Below are 17939 nucleotides of genomic sequence, written 5' to 3'. Positions count from 1 at the left end.
GAGAGTGAGAGAGAGAGAGAGAAATAACTAATATAGCTGCTGTCCATGTAGAATGTGTTTGTCCATGTTTGGGAGCCTTGTTGACTGGTGTTGGCGAGAGTTATGTGACACCACCGTGAAGAGCAGCTCGCAACTGGGCAGTGAAAATGTTGTCCTTTGCATTAAAAGGAAGCCTCACGCTGGTTGCAGTGGAAACACTGCGTGTGGTTGGGTGAAGATGATGGACAGACAGTCCAGTCATCTTCCAAATTTAGAACAGAACAGTTTCTAATGGCTTTCTTTTTATTCAGATGGATATTATATCATATTTTAAATCCTGTAGACTGGGGAAACATTCTGTCTGGCATGCCTCACCATAAAATCGTTTTAGATTATTTTAACAGCATCAGAGACAATGATGCAAATGCAAAATTACATATTGAATTTGAAAGGGGAATAAGGGGGGAAGGATAATAAAGGTTTTCATATGAGCTCACAGAGAGAACATCGTAATTACATCCCACCCTGCCACACAACGAACAGGGTATCATTATCACTGAATGCATCATTTCTCACAATTCAAGATCCTGTTTCAGCCTAAGAACTTTGAGTTGAGGAGTTTTGAAACTATCCTTCTGCAAGAACCTTTTGGTCTTTATGCAACTGTTTTTACTTCATCAGCTTTTACAAAACGTGCAGCCCTTACAGTCACGAATCCCAATCGCATGCAGAATCTTGTCTTTCAAAGGAGCGCCAGAAATCCACCACCTAAAACCTCGCTCTTGGGTGTTGGTGGAGGTCCGCCTTCGTACGGTAAGGGCCAAGGTTGGAGGACATGATATTTGTGCACTTGTTTACGTTCACAGTATTGTATTTTGTTAAGACTTCCATCAGGGGGAACGGTATCTTAGAAAACGAGGAAGGAAATGGGATGAAAACAAAGGAAGAGGAAGGGAACCCAGTGTGATGGAGCCTGCGCCGAACTGATCTGGGTTCAGCCACAGACGTGTGGACATGGCGCCACCGCTGCTCCTCACGGCCCTGGCCAGTCGCTGAGCTCTTTCAAACCATGTGTCCTTTCAAATTAAAGCTCAAACAACAATGTCAGACAGGAATCAGTGAATGGAGGGGAGTGACGCAACCTGTTTTTGTTGTCATCGCCGCCGCCGACGAGACACTGATTGGCTCAGCTTCTAAAGATAGATGGATGAATGTTGTGGGATCCGCACTTTGTGTAAACAAACCCAGCAACGAGAGAAACAGGCACTTAAATATCTGATTCGTACAGGAATGTGGTGGTTCATGGGTGGGGCCTTCACTCAAAGCCACCCAGGTGCCATAGTTGTCTGCTACGTCATTACTACATAACAATTTTGTGAGATGTTTAAAAAATGATGATGCTAATGACCTCAAAATATGCCTCATTTAGATGTAGTGTTGTACTACTCAAGATTGGTCTTGGTCTCCAGACCACTTTTTAAGGGTCTCGGTCTCGTCTCAGACTCGGAGGCATTTTTCCTGGGTCTTGTCTCGGTCTCGGGCTGGGCCGACTCGGGATCTTTGATTAAGACTGGTCAAGACTCAGCCAACACTACAATAAGGGAAAATAATCCAGATGCTGCCGTTTTACGCTTTGTTTGTGACACCCAGAGTGACACCGGCCTTATTCTTAGTTAATCTATTTTTTAATTTTATGAAGCAAAGTCAATTTTTGGAAAATGGTTCAAAATACCTTGTTCAAGACACCTTGTTCAAAAGAGATGTTGATGTTCGATTTAGAAGCAAACTTGAATTTAAAAAGATACTGGTCTTTTTTTTTTTCTTTTTTTTTTTTTTTTTCTTTTTTTTCTTTAAAGTCTTGGTCTTGTCTTGGTCTCAAACCCCAGATGTCTTGGTCTGGTCTCAATCTTGATGCTCTCTAGTTTTGATAATGTCTTCGTCTCGGTTGGTGCGGTCTTGACTACAACACCATATAGATGACATTCTGCTGTACAGTGCAATAAAATGTAGTGGTAGCGGTCATGTTTACACAGCACCAAGGTATTGCCTCAGTCCCGTTATTTTTTCGTCTGTTTATTTTTTTGAAATATTTGCAAACTGTGCCTATAATTCACAAAAGCAGCTTTCATAAATGGAATTTTAGTTTTAGGTTTTTTTTTAGATTCCGTGCCACAACGTCTCAGTGAGACCGGTTGTGGTACGCCAGTTTCGACATTGAGTTGATGAGACAATGCACACTATGTATTCAGTGGCAATATTATTTATTACATTCCTCCTGTGACACTCTGAGTCCCCTGAGATCCCCCAATCAAGGTGTAAAGCTGCAAAATATCCTTGTAGTATACTTGTCGTATACTGCCTCTATATGGCAATGCAAAGTTTCACTGGACTCACTGGAGTTATAATCATTACGGCTCTATTCAGCACATATAATACATGAGGTGTGCATGCATAAGCGCCATTCATGTTTTTGCCCATCGGTGTCCAAATTAAATGAATACCACCAAAGTGATGATTGTCACCAATTCACTTTTTTTTGATGGTTCATCCCGATTGACCAGTGGAGCTCAACCGTTTCAGTGGGTGCTTGAGCTCCGAATGTACCCCCAGGATCAGCGCCCATGCGTGCGGACATTCCTCATTGAAACTGCGTTCAAGAGAACAAACACTCAACCATGCATCCTGATTTATTTATTATTGATTTAACTCCAAAACTGGATGTTTTTTTGTTTTTTTTAATCAAACCAACCTGACTTGTCAGCTTGTGTATGAACCTCCATAAATATTGTGGCTCCCAAAATCAAGAGTAACATGACGCTGATTTTAAACATCTCTAAGCGTTGCATCATATGATGGCAGCCACATGGGAACGCTTCAGCTGAAGAATCTGAATTCACAAAGAGCAACTATTATGCCTCCAAGTTCATGGCCTTCCCAGTGGGGACTTGGCAGACTCCCGTGCCTAACTTAATATAGACGAGCCAACGAGGCTGAACTAAGATTGATGATGAAAACAAACCTTGAGATTGTCAGAATGTTAGTCACGATGCTCATGATTTTCCTCTCAGGTTCAAGGTGCAAAGTGAGAGGTGAGTTGTGCAGCACTGATGCCAAGTTATCATCAAGTCATCTGGAAATGTTTTCCTTTCTGTCTGCGTAAACATAGCAGCATATCATCATATTATAGCACATGTTTTTTTATCTCCTTATTTTTATTCATTCACAAGTTTTGGAGAGACAATGGCCAGTGCCCACTAAGGCTTCAGCTTTAGACACAGTTAGGAGCAGCTGGTTTAGCTGACCCGAAACATTGCCTGGATGTGTATGGGTGCAGCAGCAGAAACCTCAGAGAGAACCAAAACAGAGGGATCCTTCTCTCCAGAATGGAAAGACGTACACAGATTGCAACACATCCATCCATCCACCCATTTACCCATTCTTCCTGAACTCATGGTCACTGGGGTCTACTGGAGCCTCTCCCAGCTGTCATAGGACGAAGGTAGGGCGACCCCCTGGACAAGTGGCCAGTTAATCGCAGGGCAACATAGAGAAAAACAAAAACAAAAAAACAGTCACGCTCACGGAGTTCCGAATTAACCTCACATGCATGTTTTTGGACTGTGGGAGGAAGCTGGAGAACCCAGAGAGAACCCACGCAGACACAGGGAGAACATGCAAACTCCACACAGAAAGGCCTCAGGTGAGCGCAGAATAGTTCAAACACAGTGCCAAATTGAGAGTGTAGGAGGGATTTGACCAGATGACTTGGAGTTAGCCTATCATGGCTGTCCAACTGACAAGTCCATGTCAGCTGACAGCTAGAGGTCACCAGGATTGACCATGAGGCCGGCCTTAGCTGTCGCTACGCTTCATTTCTTATGAGCATCTTTAGTCTTTCGTAATTAAACTTAAAAAAAAAAAATAATAATAAATGTTTAGCCATCCAAGCTTTAAGGTCATCTTAACCAGTTAGCAGTGGCTTAATAGAGTAGGATTCTATCTTTGTAGGGGGGATAGATGTAGGTGCTGTCATATGTATAACAGTGAAATGAAATGCCATATCTCAAGAGAATAAAACCAAGTGCAAAAGAATGGAGAAGTAAAAGACGGGCTAGCACGCAGCCCTGTGGGACCCCACTTCAGGAGGGAAGAGGAGTGGACACAATTACAAAGGTTTAACCAGAGTCCATGGGAGAGGTAGGACCTGAACCAATCAAGTGTCGTGCATGTGCCACATGCACACCCACTGCTCCAAATAAGCAATCAGAACGTCATTGTCCACTGCACCAATCACTGCAGTCAAATATAAAAGTACAAGGGTACCACAGTGACCAGAGTCAGTATGTGTTATAAAAATAAAAAAAAAAGACTCTTTAAAGCTCTGACTCTGTGCTGTGGAATGTACCAAACTAGAATGGAAAATTCCACAGATTTTTTTGTTCATTCAAAAGTCCCATGAGCTAAGAAATGTTCTCAAAATTTTAGAAATTAAAGGTAAGTAGGTCGGAAATGTGATGGTTTGCGAAAAGACCATGTTATATTAGTGCCAAGAATGCTGCTAACGTTACTAAATTGATTTGCTTATTGCATTTAAACCCATAATTCTGACATTTATTGCAAACTGCCACACATCATGCCGCAAGACCAAAAGAGATGACAGCCTGAGGAGCTCTTGTCACTATGGCTGATGCTCCAAATATTTCCAAACACACACACTAGTCAAATTCTACAAGTATTCTTCACGGCTTCCATTTAAGGGGATCGTGTGGGCTGTAAACAGAGCCGAGCCATAGCTGTGCTTTTGTCAAAGTGATGACATTCAAAGCCTCAACCTCGCGCTCATTCACTAATTAAAGACAAGACATTGAAAAGCATCCTGTACCAACACTGACGACAAACTGTGAGTTTTTTGGGGTCAGTCCCATTTGAGTCAGACAAGCGGGGTTGTCGAAGTGGAGATTATAAACTTGAAGCAGACTACACCCACGGCTCCACCAAACACACTCAGAGTCTTCTGACTCTGTTTACACAGTGGAGGCTTAATGTTCAAGGGAACACAATCTGCAGCGCATGCAATTGCTCGCGATTCTCTCTTTTGACTTCAAAGAGCGGAGAGAGCTGCAGTTCAGGGGTCAAAGGCTCGCTTGTTGCCCAGATGCCCCCAAATTTCCTGCTTTGTCTAGCTGTGTAAGTGCAAAAGGGCTTCAGAGTGGGACCTCTGCAGCCACTTTGGTGAAACAGTGCTCCGCTCTCTCATGTCCCCAACTCTCCAACCCAGTTTTACATGTTTTTGTTAACTTGGGATTTCACCCTTGCGCCATGAGAGCATGCCTGAAGCTTTAAAAACATGGTTTATAGCATGTAAAAGCTCTTCAGAAAGGCTGGAAAAGGAACACAGCCCTGGCTCCCTTATATCATCTTGTCAGGATGAACCCTGTTTTTACTGCCATTGTAAACAAGATCGTCTCTTCCCCCACTCTTTTCTCCTCTCTGCATCTTAAATCAGCAGCGGCGACACACAAGACTGAAGCTGCTTACAAAGGGGCTTTTCCGTCCTCATGCTGCACCTTAAAGCGTCACCAAACGTATGTTCTTCGGGAGGGAAGAAAAGTTTGTGACCTTTCAGTTGTTTTTCATTTGTTTATGATGGCAAGCTTGTTTGAGAAAACTAACATAAGAGTAAAAAAAAAAACCTGACTTGTGTACATCCTCCGCAAGAAAATAAAAGGCACATATGTGAGTTTTGAGGGGGTGGGGTAAGAAGCCAACTTCCCTGGTGCTAAATTACACTGCAACATGGTCTCGCTCAAAGGCCACATCTGGGATTGGCCCTGACAACTGGATGCCGTGCTGCTCTAATTTTGGTGACTTTGTTTGTAACCCTATAATAGAGACAGCACAGGAGTGCAGGGCTGGAGAAGCAAGGGCAGGACATTGGCAGCAGGGTAAAAAACAGTCATTTTGGAGTAAACCTGCTTTAGGGAAAGAATTAGGTAGTTGTTTTTTTTTTCTTTTTCATTGAGAGTGTGATCAGTCTGAAATTTTGTATGTCTCAAGTCAGGTTGTTGAAATGTGCGAGCGTGGAGGCAACAGTAAAGGTATATCTGTAATTAACCAATAAACAGGCCAGCAGAACTCCACTTGCTCTCTTTAAATTCTCAGAATAAGCGCTGTTACTGAGTACACACTCAGAGAGGAAAAATTACAAGATTGTTTTATTTTGGTCCAATATTTTCACCGCGAGGACTCAGTGGGAGGAAACCACTTTGATGTTTACTTCTAATATTACAACCATTTAAATGCTCATTTATCAGCTCTTGATTCTGTGTGAGTAGTTTTTAAGAGTAATTGAAAGAGGACAAGCGATGATTGAGTTTGCAGCCGAGAGCTTCAATGTTTTTCTGCCTTCTGCCACATAATTCACAAGGATGAGGAAACCTTTTGGCAGATGGATGTTTTTCTATTTAAAGTGAACTATCATTAAAGATGAAGCCAACCAGGTTATTTTGCAGATCAAATCAAAGATTGAAGGCCTCCAACCATCTGTTTGATGAGTGAGTTCTGCTTAATAAAGACACTACAAACAAACTCAGTCAGTGTATCATTTAGACGAAGGGAGAGAAAAAAAAAATCGGCTTTTCAACTGCTGAGGGCAGCAACAAAAAGGTTGAGTTTTGAGTTCAGGATATCATAAGGTTTTCTTGAAAGAGGTCAATGTCAACTGTAAACATTTTAGGAAGATTTTATTGCATAAAAAGTCACATTTCTCTGTTGAACCTGACTTAAATCCAGTTTTCGGTTAATGGCGTCTTACAAAACAACGCAACGCAGTTGTGTCAAGATGGCTAAAGAGTGATGCCATTAGGTCTGACTGGTAAAAAAAAAAAAAAAAAATTAATGAGTTTTGAGTTATGTCCTATCAATGCCAAACCCCCCCAGGGCCAAAGTTAGGCAAAGTAATACTTTCATATTTATGCCTTAAAATAAATGAAATTTCAACCATGGTACAGTCTAGACAGACAAGGCGAGACAAACTGAACAGAGCAGAAAAAAAGGCAAACATGGATAGCAGGGTTTCCACCGGATCAGATCTGGATCGCGTTAACAGCATTTCTTCCTGAATAACTTATGATTTCTCTGCTATCTGCAGACGATCGCTAAAGATTCTGTGTATAAAAAATACTGCTCCATCTGCACTGCAGCATCAGAATCTCTTCATCTGTCTGCGCTCCTGTCTCCTCTGCTTCTTCTCGTTGACTTCCTCCGGTGCGGACGGGTTTTCTGCCATAAACCAGGGCCCGAGGAAGTTCACCCAGAGCAAGTGCACAGCACGAGCTGGAGCCTGCCACACACACAAAGATGGAGCTCAATTACTCAGAATCAATCAGAGAGGAAGGGGGAAAAAAACAACACATCATTGGTGGTGCAGCAAGAGAATCTTATATTGTCCGCATCAACTGCAAAGTGGAAATCCTGAGGAATTTGAACAATTTTGTCGACTAATTACAGTCTGTGATTTACAAATGAAATCATATTTCTTATATTATGTAAGAGTTTGTTTCCAAACTAGAACTGGTTTAGTTCTGCAGGGTCAGACCTCAAACAGTCAAGTGCCTGATGCCACATTTTGAGTCCCACAAACAGAGGCATGCAGCTAAGGGGCTGAAACGTTGTTCAGTAAATGATGCTCAAGACAGCTGCAAACTGTAGACAAAGACAGTGAGGGCGCTGGATGGATCACTTTACAGTCATACAACACACCCAGCGAAACATGAATCCCTGCACATTTTGAGGTAAACTGTGTCACTATGAGATAAGAACATTTTTAGGGTAGATTACATTCAAGAGAGAAAAAACTCAAAGAAAATGAGGTCACTTAAATTTTGGACAACCTATGCAGGGAGCAGAAAAACAAAAAAAGAAAACATTACTTTTTGACTGACTGGTGTATACAATGGCACAGCCTGCCATTTTGCCCACAAAAATGTTTCCAGAGCTGTGATTTAATGCACATTAACCCCAAAAGGAACTCCTGAAGCCATTGCTGATTTCACTGAAATTGTGCAAAAATGTACCAATTTTAAAAAAACATTCAAATGAACAATGTTTAAAAAAAAATCCATAAGTCAGCGAATTTGGTTTTGGGCCATATCACCCAGCACTGCTGCAGCGCTGGGCTTTTGTCTCCTGCAAAAGTCCTTACCAGTAGCCAGAGATACCAGAAGTAAGACGAGATGACGCTGAGCACTTGAACGATGGCTGTGAGTAGGATGACGTCTTTCAGGTGCCTGAAACAAAGAAATACACCTGTGACATCAAGCAGGTAGTACATTTCTATGCCAGGACTTTCTCCTAAATAAATGATAAATGATAAAAAATAAAAATAAAAATAAAAAAAAAGTAATTCTATGAATTCAACTAAACTTTTTGAGTTTTTTTCTCAAAGGTAAAAAATTATACACAACCGTGACTACAGTGAAATTACCAACCAAACACACTCTGTCAGTTCAGTACTGGAAACCCATTAACACGTAGTAAACTCGCTCTTTACTGGCTTCTGTCAAATCTGTGCACTAAACAGGTCGGATAAAAAAAAAGCTCTGCTGTGCTTCTATAACTCTGCAAAAACAACCATTTCATTTCTCCGTGGCTTCTGTTGGTACAAATCCAAGAACACACACACTTGAATTCCAGGTTTAATACTATTACTCTGATTAAATGGGCTACATAGAATGTAATTTCATTGCTTGACGTTGTAGTTATGTGCTGTATGTGCGCGACAAAGCACTGGTCCTCCGCACGCCCTGAACAGCCTTCTAGAGTAGCAACTGAAACTCCAAACACAAATATAATGGATAAAATCCAAGCATCAGCATTTTACGAACACATGGACATTATCGAGTAAAAAAGCTAGTGGTATCTGCGAAGCTAGCTGATATTTTTTCTGCATTGCTTTGTTTACCTCCGTATTACAATTTAGGCTCTAATTTTAAGTGGCTATATTACTATTAACATTAGGGGCGTCCTTTCATCACTATGTTGTTTTTTATTGACACAGTGTCAGCAAAGGAAAGAAAGCTTTTGGTTCCAAAAAGAGCACAGAGGGAATTTAAATGCACTGATGTGATCACGTGACCAGCCTGACCAATAAACAAAGAGTGGGACAATAACACAGTGTGTGACGACAGTCTCTCCAGTAGATGTTATATTACTGCCATTTGCTTTTTGCAAGGTGTCAATCAGCTGAGTAATGTAATTGCAATTGTTTTTATTGATAACTAAAGATAAAGTGACAATATAGTGCAAGCAAAAAATCTGCATGATAAACAATGATAAACATGTGCTTTCTTACCATTAGACGCCACTAAATTTCTCACACTGTACCTCGCGAAAACCCTGAGAGGTATTATCTAAGACAGTTGCCTGAAAATAAAGACTGGGAATCTCTGATGGCTGGTGCAGCAGGGGAGTCTTTTCTACCCCGAGCACCGTCTGCAAACTTTCCTGTAGTCGTCTGACTCCACGAAATGAAATGCATTCCGTATCCGCACGCAAAAGATGGATTTCTCTTCCCTGTGAACTGACAGAGTATTTCCTCTTTATATTCAGTGGTCAACTTACTCAGCCATTCCCTGCTCCATGTTTAAGTCTATTCCTCCATCCAAGAGGCTCCCATCGTCAGCAAACGCCGGCTTGGCCATAGCAGACATTGAGCGATAGCTCCCGACATACACTGCGAGTGCAAACACAAGCAGCAGCTGCAAGAGAAAAAGATTAAGGTCCAGGCACAGGCAAATGTCACAAATGCAGGAAGTGGAATTAGTAATGTATTACACAGTTAGTTATTTATATTAATATCGGAATGTCTTAAATGAATAAATACACTCACCCATGTCCAAAATGTAGACGAACTGTAGAAGATCAAAAGATTTACAGCAGCATATATAGCCTGAGGAAACAATCAATAAAATCTTTAAAAAGCAACATGCGTCAATCACTAAAAACAAAATCCACCAGTCTGATGTAGGCAATATGAGCCTGTGTGTGAATTATGACTCATAACAAGATTTTTCTCTTACATTATATTAATATCAGACTGTCAAAAGAAACTGTAATAATCAAATCGGTTTCTTCTAAACACACGCACACGCACACACACACACACACACGGCGCTGGCTCTCATACATTGGCCCCGAGGATGACTCTTGTGTAAAACTTCAGTGTTGCCTCATTTTCATCGTAAATCTGCTTCTTTCCTTTGGTGCCAACTTTGCCTTTGGGCTGTTGAGAGAAAAACACAAAGCACAACACTAGTATTGTCAGACTATCAATACATCAATCACACAATTAAATTTCAAGAAAAATACAAAATGCATATACGACAGGTGTATAATATCACAGAACTAGGTCACTTAAGTCCAAGCATTCAATAGTTGTTGTTTTTTTCATGTTAACCAATTTTTATTGAAACACAAGTTAAAAGTTGATATTATGATGTCAAAATGTGACAAACAAAAGGAGTGATTGATCACGAACTGTCATTGAAAGAGAGTATTTAATGTTGGATTCATGAAACATAAACTAGTGTTCATTATTTTTTAGTAGTAGTAGTCAACATGGATGTGGTGGTAGTAGTAGTAACATGTTGACTGAATTACTTCTTCTTCTTCTTTTTTTTAACTGAAAATGTCCTCTTTCATCGTTACACTGATAAACTGCAATACAGAATTTACATAGTTAATAATCGCACAGCCTCATCGACCCTGATAGCCATAGAAATCGGCTGCCACAAGCAATCACACACTCTGCACTTTGCTGCAGTCTCATTCATTCAATCTTCTTTCTACACAGCGACCTGGTCAATCTGTCAGTCGCTGTGCGATTGTCTCACCGCCATCGGCTCTCTGACCCGCTGCCTTGAGTCTCTTCTACCGCTGCTTCTGTGACAACCACCGGTTCTCGACGCCGCTTTCCTTAGTTTTCGAATCACTGCATTTACAAATACACGCCAAAGTCCCCCTCCGCTCTTATTCCTTGTACCACATCAGCATTTCAGTTTTCTGGACAGTCAACACATCCGGCGCATTAAAATGACGTCACGTCTAAGGTCCCTCCTCCCATCCGCAAGACTTCATTATTAACGAGAATAAGTTCTTTACAACAGCGAGAGTCGACAATTGCGACAACCTCCAGGGAATGTAGTGAATTTTAAACAGGACCGTTTTCTACGCAAAGTTATTACATAAATCAAGTGTCTTGATGGCCTTTTATTAGTTCAGTATTTCATGTTTGTTTGTTTTTATTTATTTATTTAAAAAAAAACAAAAACCTGTTTGTGTCGTTTTCAAACACAATAAATACAGGTTTCTGATTAGTAAAATGTACATTTATGTACATGCCATTTTAGCAAGAAACATAGTGATGTTAATTACATAATATTGAGTGTTGTTTGCACGGATGAAAGAATAATTCATCAAAACAATACAGTGTATGTTGAAAAGACAGTGGGGAAAAACGCTTCCCGTTTTTTGAAGTAAAGTAATTGAATTAAGTCATGACTGTACTTCCAAAATGTATTAATTCTATTAATACTTGCATGTCCAAACAAAACATTTAACATTAAACAGCATTTAAAATACATTGAACAAACTCGAATCTCATGCTTTGGAACCATCCCTCGACTGTTATTTATTCATTTATTTATTTTTTATTTGTTTGTTTGTTTGTTTATCTATTTATTAAAAAAAAAATGTTGACTATACTCTCAGAAAAAGTCTAAGAAATTTCAATCTTTGATTCTCAGAGATGTCCTTTCGAGTAATCAGAACTCAAAAAATACCATTACACACAAAATTCCACTACATCCATTCAGCAATTTAAAACTCAAAATAATTACATTATCTCTTGATTCTTTAACGTTTATATATATATATATATATATATATATATATATATATATATATATATATATATATATATATATATATATATATATATATATATATATATATATACATATTATATATACATATATATGAACAGTTGATCCGCAGACTCTTTCTGTAATATCTCCGTAATATATCAACTTTTTTCTATACTTTTCTTAACGTCACGTTTGTCCTTTTAGTTCTCTCACCTGTGCTCTGCCACAAATGACCAAGTTCAATCACCTTTCTTTTTGTTTGTTTTTCTTCTTCCTCTTCCTACTCCTTCTGTGTAAACGTGGGCTTCTGATGCAAGACTGCCATCTGCTGGTGAAGTTTTGGAAGCTCATATATTTCTTTTAACGTCGTTTAAAAGGGGGAGTGAGTGACGATAAAGAAAATTTCTTTTTAATTTTATTAACTGCCGCTGAGTCAGTAGTTAAGTTTACAGTAAGGTGGGTCTATGTTTAACTTATAGAGTCTTACAAACATGAGTCGGTAGGAAATGATTTACGCCAAATCAGTTTTCGAAATTGTTTTTTTAACCCTCTCGGCCACCGTAGCATTAGTGCCCCCGAACTACCACCGAAAGGAGGCTGCTTGTCTCACTGTATACAGCTGGCAGGCAGTGCATTTTTCCATAGATTAAGTTGCGACGGGATTATAAACAGTTTCCCCCGCAGTTAATCATTCAAAATGGAATACCTGCTCCAGGTGAAAATATGCGCTCTGTTCGGTTTACTGGTGTTAACCCTTTTTTTTGGATTTATCCCGGCTCGACTCAAATGGTTCAGAAACCCTAATGGAACAGGTCTGTACAGATTATTTGAAGTTACAAGTATCGGCGATGTTCACAGAGTTGATTCTACCTCGTCCGTTGTCAAAGTAATGACCAAAAGTAGTTAACTATAATCTTTCTTTCTTTCTTTCTTTCTTTCTAATGCCGAACCCGAGACAGCAAAATTAGGATTTCCTTTAAAGCCACCCGTTTGACACTGTGTGTCACAGTTTGCATGTAACTTCGTGTCATTCTTGAATTCTCAACATACAAATTAAGTTTGGCTCAGCGCTGCTTGCTTGTGTCCCTCATTCGAATCACGTGCTTACCCCCCTAAGCCAGTGTGAGTTATTTGCTGCTGGTACCTTATCGGTAATGACTCCGTCAGGAACCATTGATCACCTGATACCACGGTTGCTTTGCATTTCACTTGGGCTGACGTTAACTACTGGCCTTGAAACAAAGTGAAAGCTAAAGTGCAACATCCACGGATGAAAAAAATAAACAAACAAGAAGGACTGGCTGTCTGAATGCCCAAATATTTCCTGTGATATTTTTCAGAATACAATGTGTAACTCCTCTGGATCCATGGGCATTCCTACTTTTTCCAGACCATTCAGTTATTTGCTGTAATGTATTTTTGTTTTATTCATGAGTCCTCTAATCATAAACAGTCATCTGACCAAATGCTGATGCCTCGTCAGCCCATTCTGTTGTTATGTTAGTGGCTTCATCAGTGGAAGCACACAGGGCCTTCACAGGAGGCTTTCTTTGATGCAGAAGTGAAAGTGTCAAACACTTTCCGGCCAACTTGAGTCCTTTTCACTTTGTGTGCCATCACAATCACGATGGGTCACATGATTTTGTGCCGACCATTGCACATTTGTGTTTCCTGCAAAGTTTGACATGCGCCATAATCAAGGCAGCTTGCCAAACCCTTGGTAAAGTACATTTGACATGAATGGCTGGAAAATGTGTAAAAAAAAAAATAATAATAATAATAATTAAAAAAAAAAAGTATTGCACCTCAATAACAAACATACTGTTTTTGCGTCTCCATTTGCAGAAAGAGACCGCACCATCCTGAGTCTGATCAGCTGTTTTGCCGGCGGCGTCTTCTTGGCAGCATGTCTGCTGGACATCATTCCAGATTATCTGTCTGACATCAGCAGCGAGTTGGACGTTCGGCAGGTCGAGGTGTGTTTTTAACTGCCTCTCCGAGTGGCAAAGCAAATAAAAAGGTTGCCGACACAGTAGCCTTGAACTTTCCTACATCTCGTTAAGTAATGTCTTGAAACTACTTTAAAGTCATCACGTATATTCAGAGCACAAACAAGTTGTCTGCTACTTGCTTAAACCATGAAAAAAAGTAAAAGCCGCTGTGTTGCTTAGAGAGTTTTAACTGCAGAAAATCTCACAAAAGTTCCTTTGAAGAAGTTCCAGGTATCAGAACCGATCTGTGTATCTGTGTTGTAGCTGCTACTCCAGTTGCTTTACAGGAGTTTGCATGAGCGCAGATTCGTAAATACAGAAGATGTTCACGCAAATGTCTGGAAAGGTTTCATTTGTCTGTGTTGGTATCAAACAGACCAGTTTCCCTCTGCCGGAGTTCATCATTGCTGCCGGCTTCTTCACCGTCCTCATCGTGGAGAGGATTGCCCTCAACTGTCGGGAACTGAGAGGGGCGCCGGGGGAGAGGGAGCCTCTCATTCCAGAAGTCAGAAATCATGGACATGGACATGGACATGGAGCAAATCCCGAGGTGGAGAACAGTGGCCACCACATCCATATCGACTTCCAGGCCCACTCGTCCTTCCGCTCCTTCATGCTCTTCCTCTCCCTCTCACTACACTCACTATTTGAGGGCCTTGCCATTGGCCTGCAGAACACAGAGTCAAAGGTAAGAACTTCTTGTTGTCCGATGTTAAATTAGAAATGCTATTGAAATTATAATGCTTGCCTACAGCTCCATCATGCTTCTGTCGGTATTAAAACTCCTTCAAGGCCTTTTTTTGGTTAAAAAAATGTTTTCCCCACATCATTGAAGCATCTCATGTGTATTAATGTCTGTTGTCATGGAATTACATACAAGTGGAATAAATTTTAATCAAACAGAAAAGAAAAAGTAACAGAGCAAGTTCAAAGTTTATTAAGCACAACGGTAGAAACATTTACTGTGCCTGGCTGAAGTGCTTTAAAAATGAATGAACTACCATAAGCATCTGGTGGTCAGTCAAAACATTCTGGAAACATTTTTTTTTGTAGCTTTAAATCAGTTCCATTTCTCTCTCCACTTTGTACACAAATACCAAGATACTCTGCTGACTTCATCCATCTTTAAAACCGTGGCTTTTTTAACGCCATGTCCTTCATGGAAATCTCCTAATTTTGTCCAGGTGTTGGAGATCTGCGTCGCCATAGTTGTCCACAAGAGCATCATCGTGTTCAGCCTGGCCGTGAAGCTGGTGCAGAGCGGCGTTCCTCCGCTGTGGCTGGCGGCGTACGTCGGGGTGTTCGCCATGATGTCGCCCGTCGGCATCGCCATCGGCATCAGCGTGATGGAGGCGCAGCTCTCCTCCGGAGCCCTGATCCAGGCCGTCCTGGAGGGACTGGCGGCGGGAACCTTTATCTACATCACCTTCCTGGAGATCCTCCCCCACGAGCTCAACTCATCCGGGAAGCAGCTGCTCAAAGTGCTCTTCATCCTGCTGGGCTTCGGCATCATGGCCGCCCTCACCTTCCTGGGCTGAGACAGACTGGAGTCGTCGGTCCTGCCCGGCACGTTTCTCACCAAACAAACTCCCGACTGTTGTAGAGATAAACTGTTTTTATGATTTTGGGTTGTCCTGCTTGATCAAGGCCTCCACAAAGACCAACTCAGACCTGTAAGTCCAGCAGCGTTTCATTTGGGTGAGGTGTGAAACATAATCCAATGCACAGGGTTGTTTTTCTATTGCGGGAGAGTTTGTAAGGAGTGAGCCATCTCACTTCCTTTCACTTTCTCTCTTTCTCTTTTTTATTTTAAGAAAAGGTCCTTATGCCTTAGACCAGGCATTGTGAGAAGATACAAGGTACAATGTGAGCTACTTGTGGCAGAAAATCCACCTGATGTGTCCTGCAGTTTGGAACAGTGGTTCAGACGGAAGATAAAATCGTTTTAAATTGACTCCCTGTTTTTAAATTACTAACTGCTTGTTTTTTTTCTTTCTAAGGTTGAGAAGTCTGCTTTTAATGCATTATTTTAATGATTTTAACTACAACTGGTCTGTGTCACATTGTTTACATTTTAGCTGATGGTAAACTTTATTTCTTCAAAAAGCCTCTTTGTGCCTTTAACTGTCTCTAATTGTGCCATTTCAAATAGCAGCAGGCTTAATGTTTTTTGTTTTATATTGTTATTTATAGTGCTTACACTAACCCACATTTATTTGGTATATTTTAAGCTCTTGTTTTTTGATGTTGTGCCTGGGCAAGAGGTGTTTGAACATCTCATTTCAATCAATGTTTCTGACATTTTTCTGCTCCACTTGTTTAATTGCAGACTGACTTTTTTACGCTGTTTTAAACAATGTCTTTGTTTAAAAAAACAAAAAAACAATCACAATGAGCAGGTATGCTGGGATTTCATTCAATTCTGTTTGCACTTTTTTAACAATTAGTAGATCACTGTTATTTGCACGCGGTAGTGACATATATAGACTTTTTGTTCAGTGTAGATGCAGATGTATTCTGTCACAGAGGTGGTGAATTTCAGCACAAAGGGAAATTCCAGCCAAAGGGTTTAATTCTGGTACGTCATTATTTCATTTGCACCCATCGTGTTTTTACTTGAAGAAATCTAACAATGGACCAAAAGCGTGCTGGCTGCACTGACTCAGTCATTTTGAGGCGTCCACAGCCTCGGCAACACTTGAAACTAGTCTTTTTTTAACTAAGCTGTAGAAGATATTTCAAAAAGAGACGGATCGAGTTTGCATCCATCAGGTCAGCTCAATCAGGAGACACACTTCCTGTTTTGCACAATCATGTGATGATCACAATTTCCTCATTATCACAAGGAGGAAGCTTGCATGTGTGGAGTGTTTGTCAGTACATTGTGTTTTTATGTGCATCTTCATGTTGCATGTGTCAACCCTTTTAACATTTGTTCAAGAAAAACTTGATGCAATGAATGTCAAAACTGAAGCCAAATAAAAAAACGTGAAAAACGTGATTTTTTTCTCATGTGTGTGTTGTGAACACTCCTACCACTATTGTGACTATTGTCTGATTCACCTTCAGTATTTTTGGTTCATTTGTCTCAAGAAGAAAATCGTGAAGTTTTGATGTTAAGCCTGATCTGTCAAATTCGGCATTTCGTATGAATCTTCAGACTTTGTGTTTGGTTGCAGATTCTCCAAGAAAATGTTGCTATGACAGCTTCAAATACACTCTCAGATTCCCTCGTACCGAAACTGGAAACAGGAAAAGAGGTACTACTGCACTATAGGGTATGGGCGGCATCTATATTTGGCCCACTGCAGTCACCACAAAGCTTATTGGTATTGCTGGTATTTGCGGCTGTTATGCAAAGTGCGCAACTGTGATGGTGTATAATCAAGAAAATGATTAAAAATGCAGTGTAGTTTCCCTATTCGGGATCAATAAAGTACATCTATTCTATTCTATTATTCTATTCAAAATCCCAAAACATGAAATGACTACACTGCACACTTCCAGCCAGTTTATGAGATACAGTGTTCAATAGCAGCAACTCAATCCATATAAATTTGGTGAAGACCACTTCCTGTTGTCTGGTGATCAGAAAGGAGGAAGAAAAGGGATTTAAATCACTCTGAAGGTGCCACGCTTGCTGGTGCCAGACCCACAAACTGCTAATCTACTGTCGTTTTCACTTTGCAACCACCTCTGGGGTTTACAGAGCTAGATAAGATATGCAGTGATTCCCAGTGGTGTGGAGGAAAAAGTCTGGTTGATGTCAGGGGTCAGAGAGAGGAGGAAGAGCAGGCCTAGTTGGAGACCATGTGATGGTAAAGCTACAATATTCTCATTATAACATGTACATATGATAATCTTGTGACTCCTGTCTGACTGGGTAACAGTAACCTTGTGGCTCTAACATGACTGTCTAAAGCAAAACGTATTGAAGTTTAGCCTCGACTCTCTTCTTAAATGAATACAAGGTCAATTGTTCCCTGACCCGTCTCACTAGGATGCCTTTGTTGCTCAGAGGCCTTGTATGAGTTCTGGCTCCTCT

General features: G+C 40.6%; 2 protein-coding genes across 2 annotated transcripts; one reads left to right on the top strand and one right to left on the bottom strand.

Annotated features, from left to right (window-relative positions):
• Positions 1-6705: 6705 nt before the first annotated feature.
• tmem208 (transmembrane protein 208) lies at positions 6706-11070 on the bottom strand. The gene is made up of 6 exons (XM_076048873.1): positions 10872-11070; positions 10166-10261; positions 9869-9928; positions 9601-9737; positions 8183-8267; positions 6706-7321 (listed from the first exon to the last, which is right to left on the bottom strand). The coding sequence occupies exons 1-6, from the start codon at positions 10875-10877 to the stop codon at positions 7184-7186; spliced, it is 522 nt and encodes a 173-aa protein (XP_075904988.1). The 5' UTR covers positions 10878-11070; the 3' UTR covers positions 6706-7183.
• A 1392-nt stretch (positions 11071-12462) lies between these two features.
• On the top strand, positions 12463-16910 carry slc39a1 (solute carrier family 39 member 1). The gene is made up of 5 exons (XM_076048860.1): positions 12463-12715; positions 13749-13879; positions 14271-14582; positions 15079-15464; positions 15498-16910. The coding sequence occupies exons 1-4, from the start codon at positions 12601-12603 to the stop codon at positions 15430-15432; spliced, it is 912 nt and encodes a 303-aa protein (XP_075904975.1). The 5' UTR covers positions 12463-12600; the 3' UTR covers positions 15433-15464; positions 15498-16910.
• Positions 16911-17939: the final 1029 nt, after the last annotated feature.

This window comes from Nelusetta ayraudi, unplaced genomic scaffold (genome assembly GCF_046127955.1).
Source record: "Nelusetta ayraudi isolate G7.1 ecotype Tasmania unplaced genomic scaffold, CSIRO-AGI_Nayr_v1 ptg000005l, whole genome shotgun sequence".
NCBI classification, from domain to species: Eukaryota; Metazoa; Chordata; class Actinopteri; order Tetraodontiformes; family Monacanthidae; genus Nelusetta; species Nelusetta ayraudi.
This window is presented reverse-complemented; position numbering and strand designations above follow the sequence as displayed.

Excerpts from the sequence above, each read along its gene's own strand:
- tmem208 (XM_076048873.1), bottom strand. Across the intron at positions 9,929-10,165 it reads GAGTCATCCTCGGGGCCAAT|GCTATATATGCTGCTGTAAA; the intron begins GTATGAGAGCCA and ends TTGTTTCCTCAG. Across the intron at positions 7,322-8,182 it reads TCTGGTATCTCTGGCTACTG|GCTCCAGCTCGTGCTGTGCA; the intron begins GTAAGGACTTTT and ends TGTGTGTGGCAG.
- slc39a1 (XM_076048860.1), top strand. The coding sequence starts at position 12,601 with ATGGAATACCTGCTCCAGGTGAAAATATGCGCTCTGTTCGGTTTACTG. Across the intron at positions 12,716-13,748 it reads CAGAAACCCTAATGGAACAG|AAAGAGACCGCACCATCCTG; the intron begins GTCTGTACAGAT and ends CTCCATTTGCAG. Across the intron at positions 14,583-15,078 it reads TGCAGAACACAGAGTCAAAG|GTGTTGGAGATCTGCGTCGC; the intron begins GTAAGAACTTCT and ends AATTTTGTCCAG.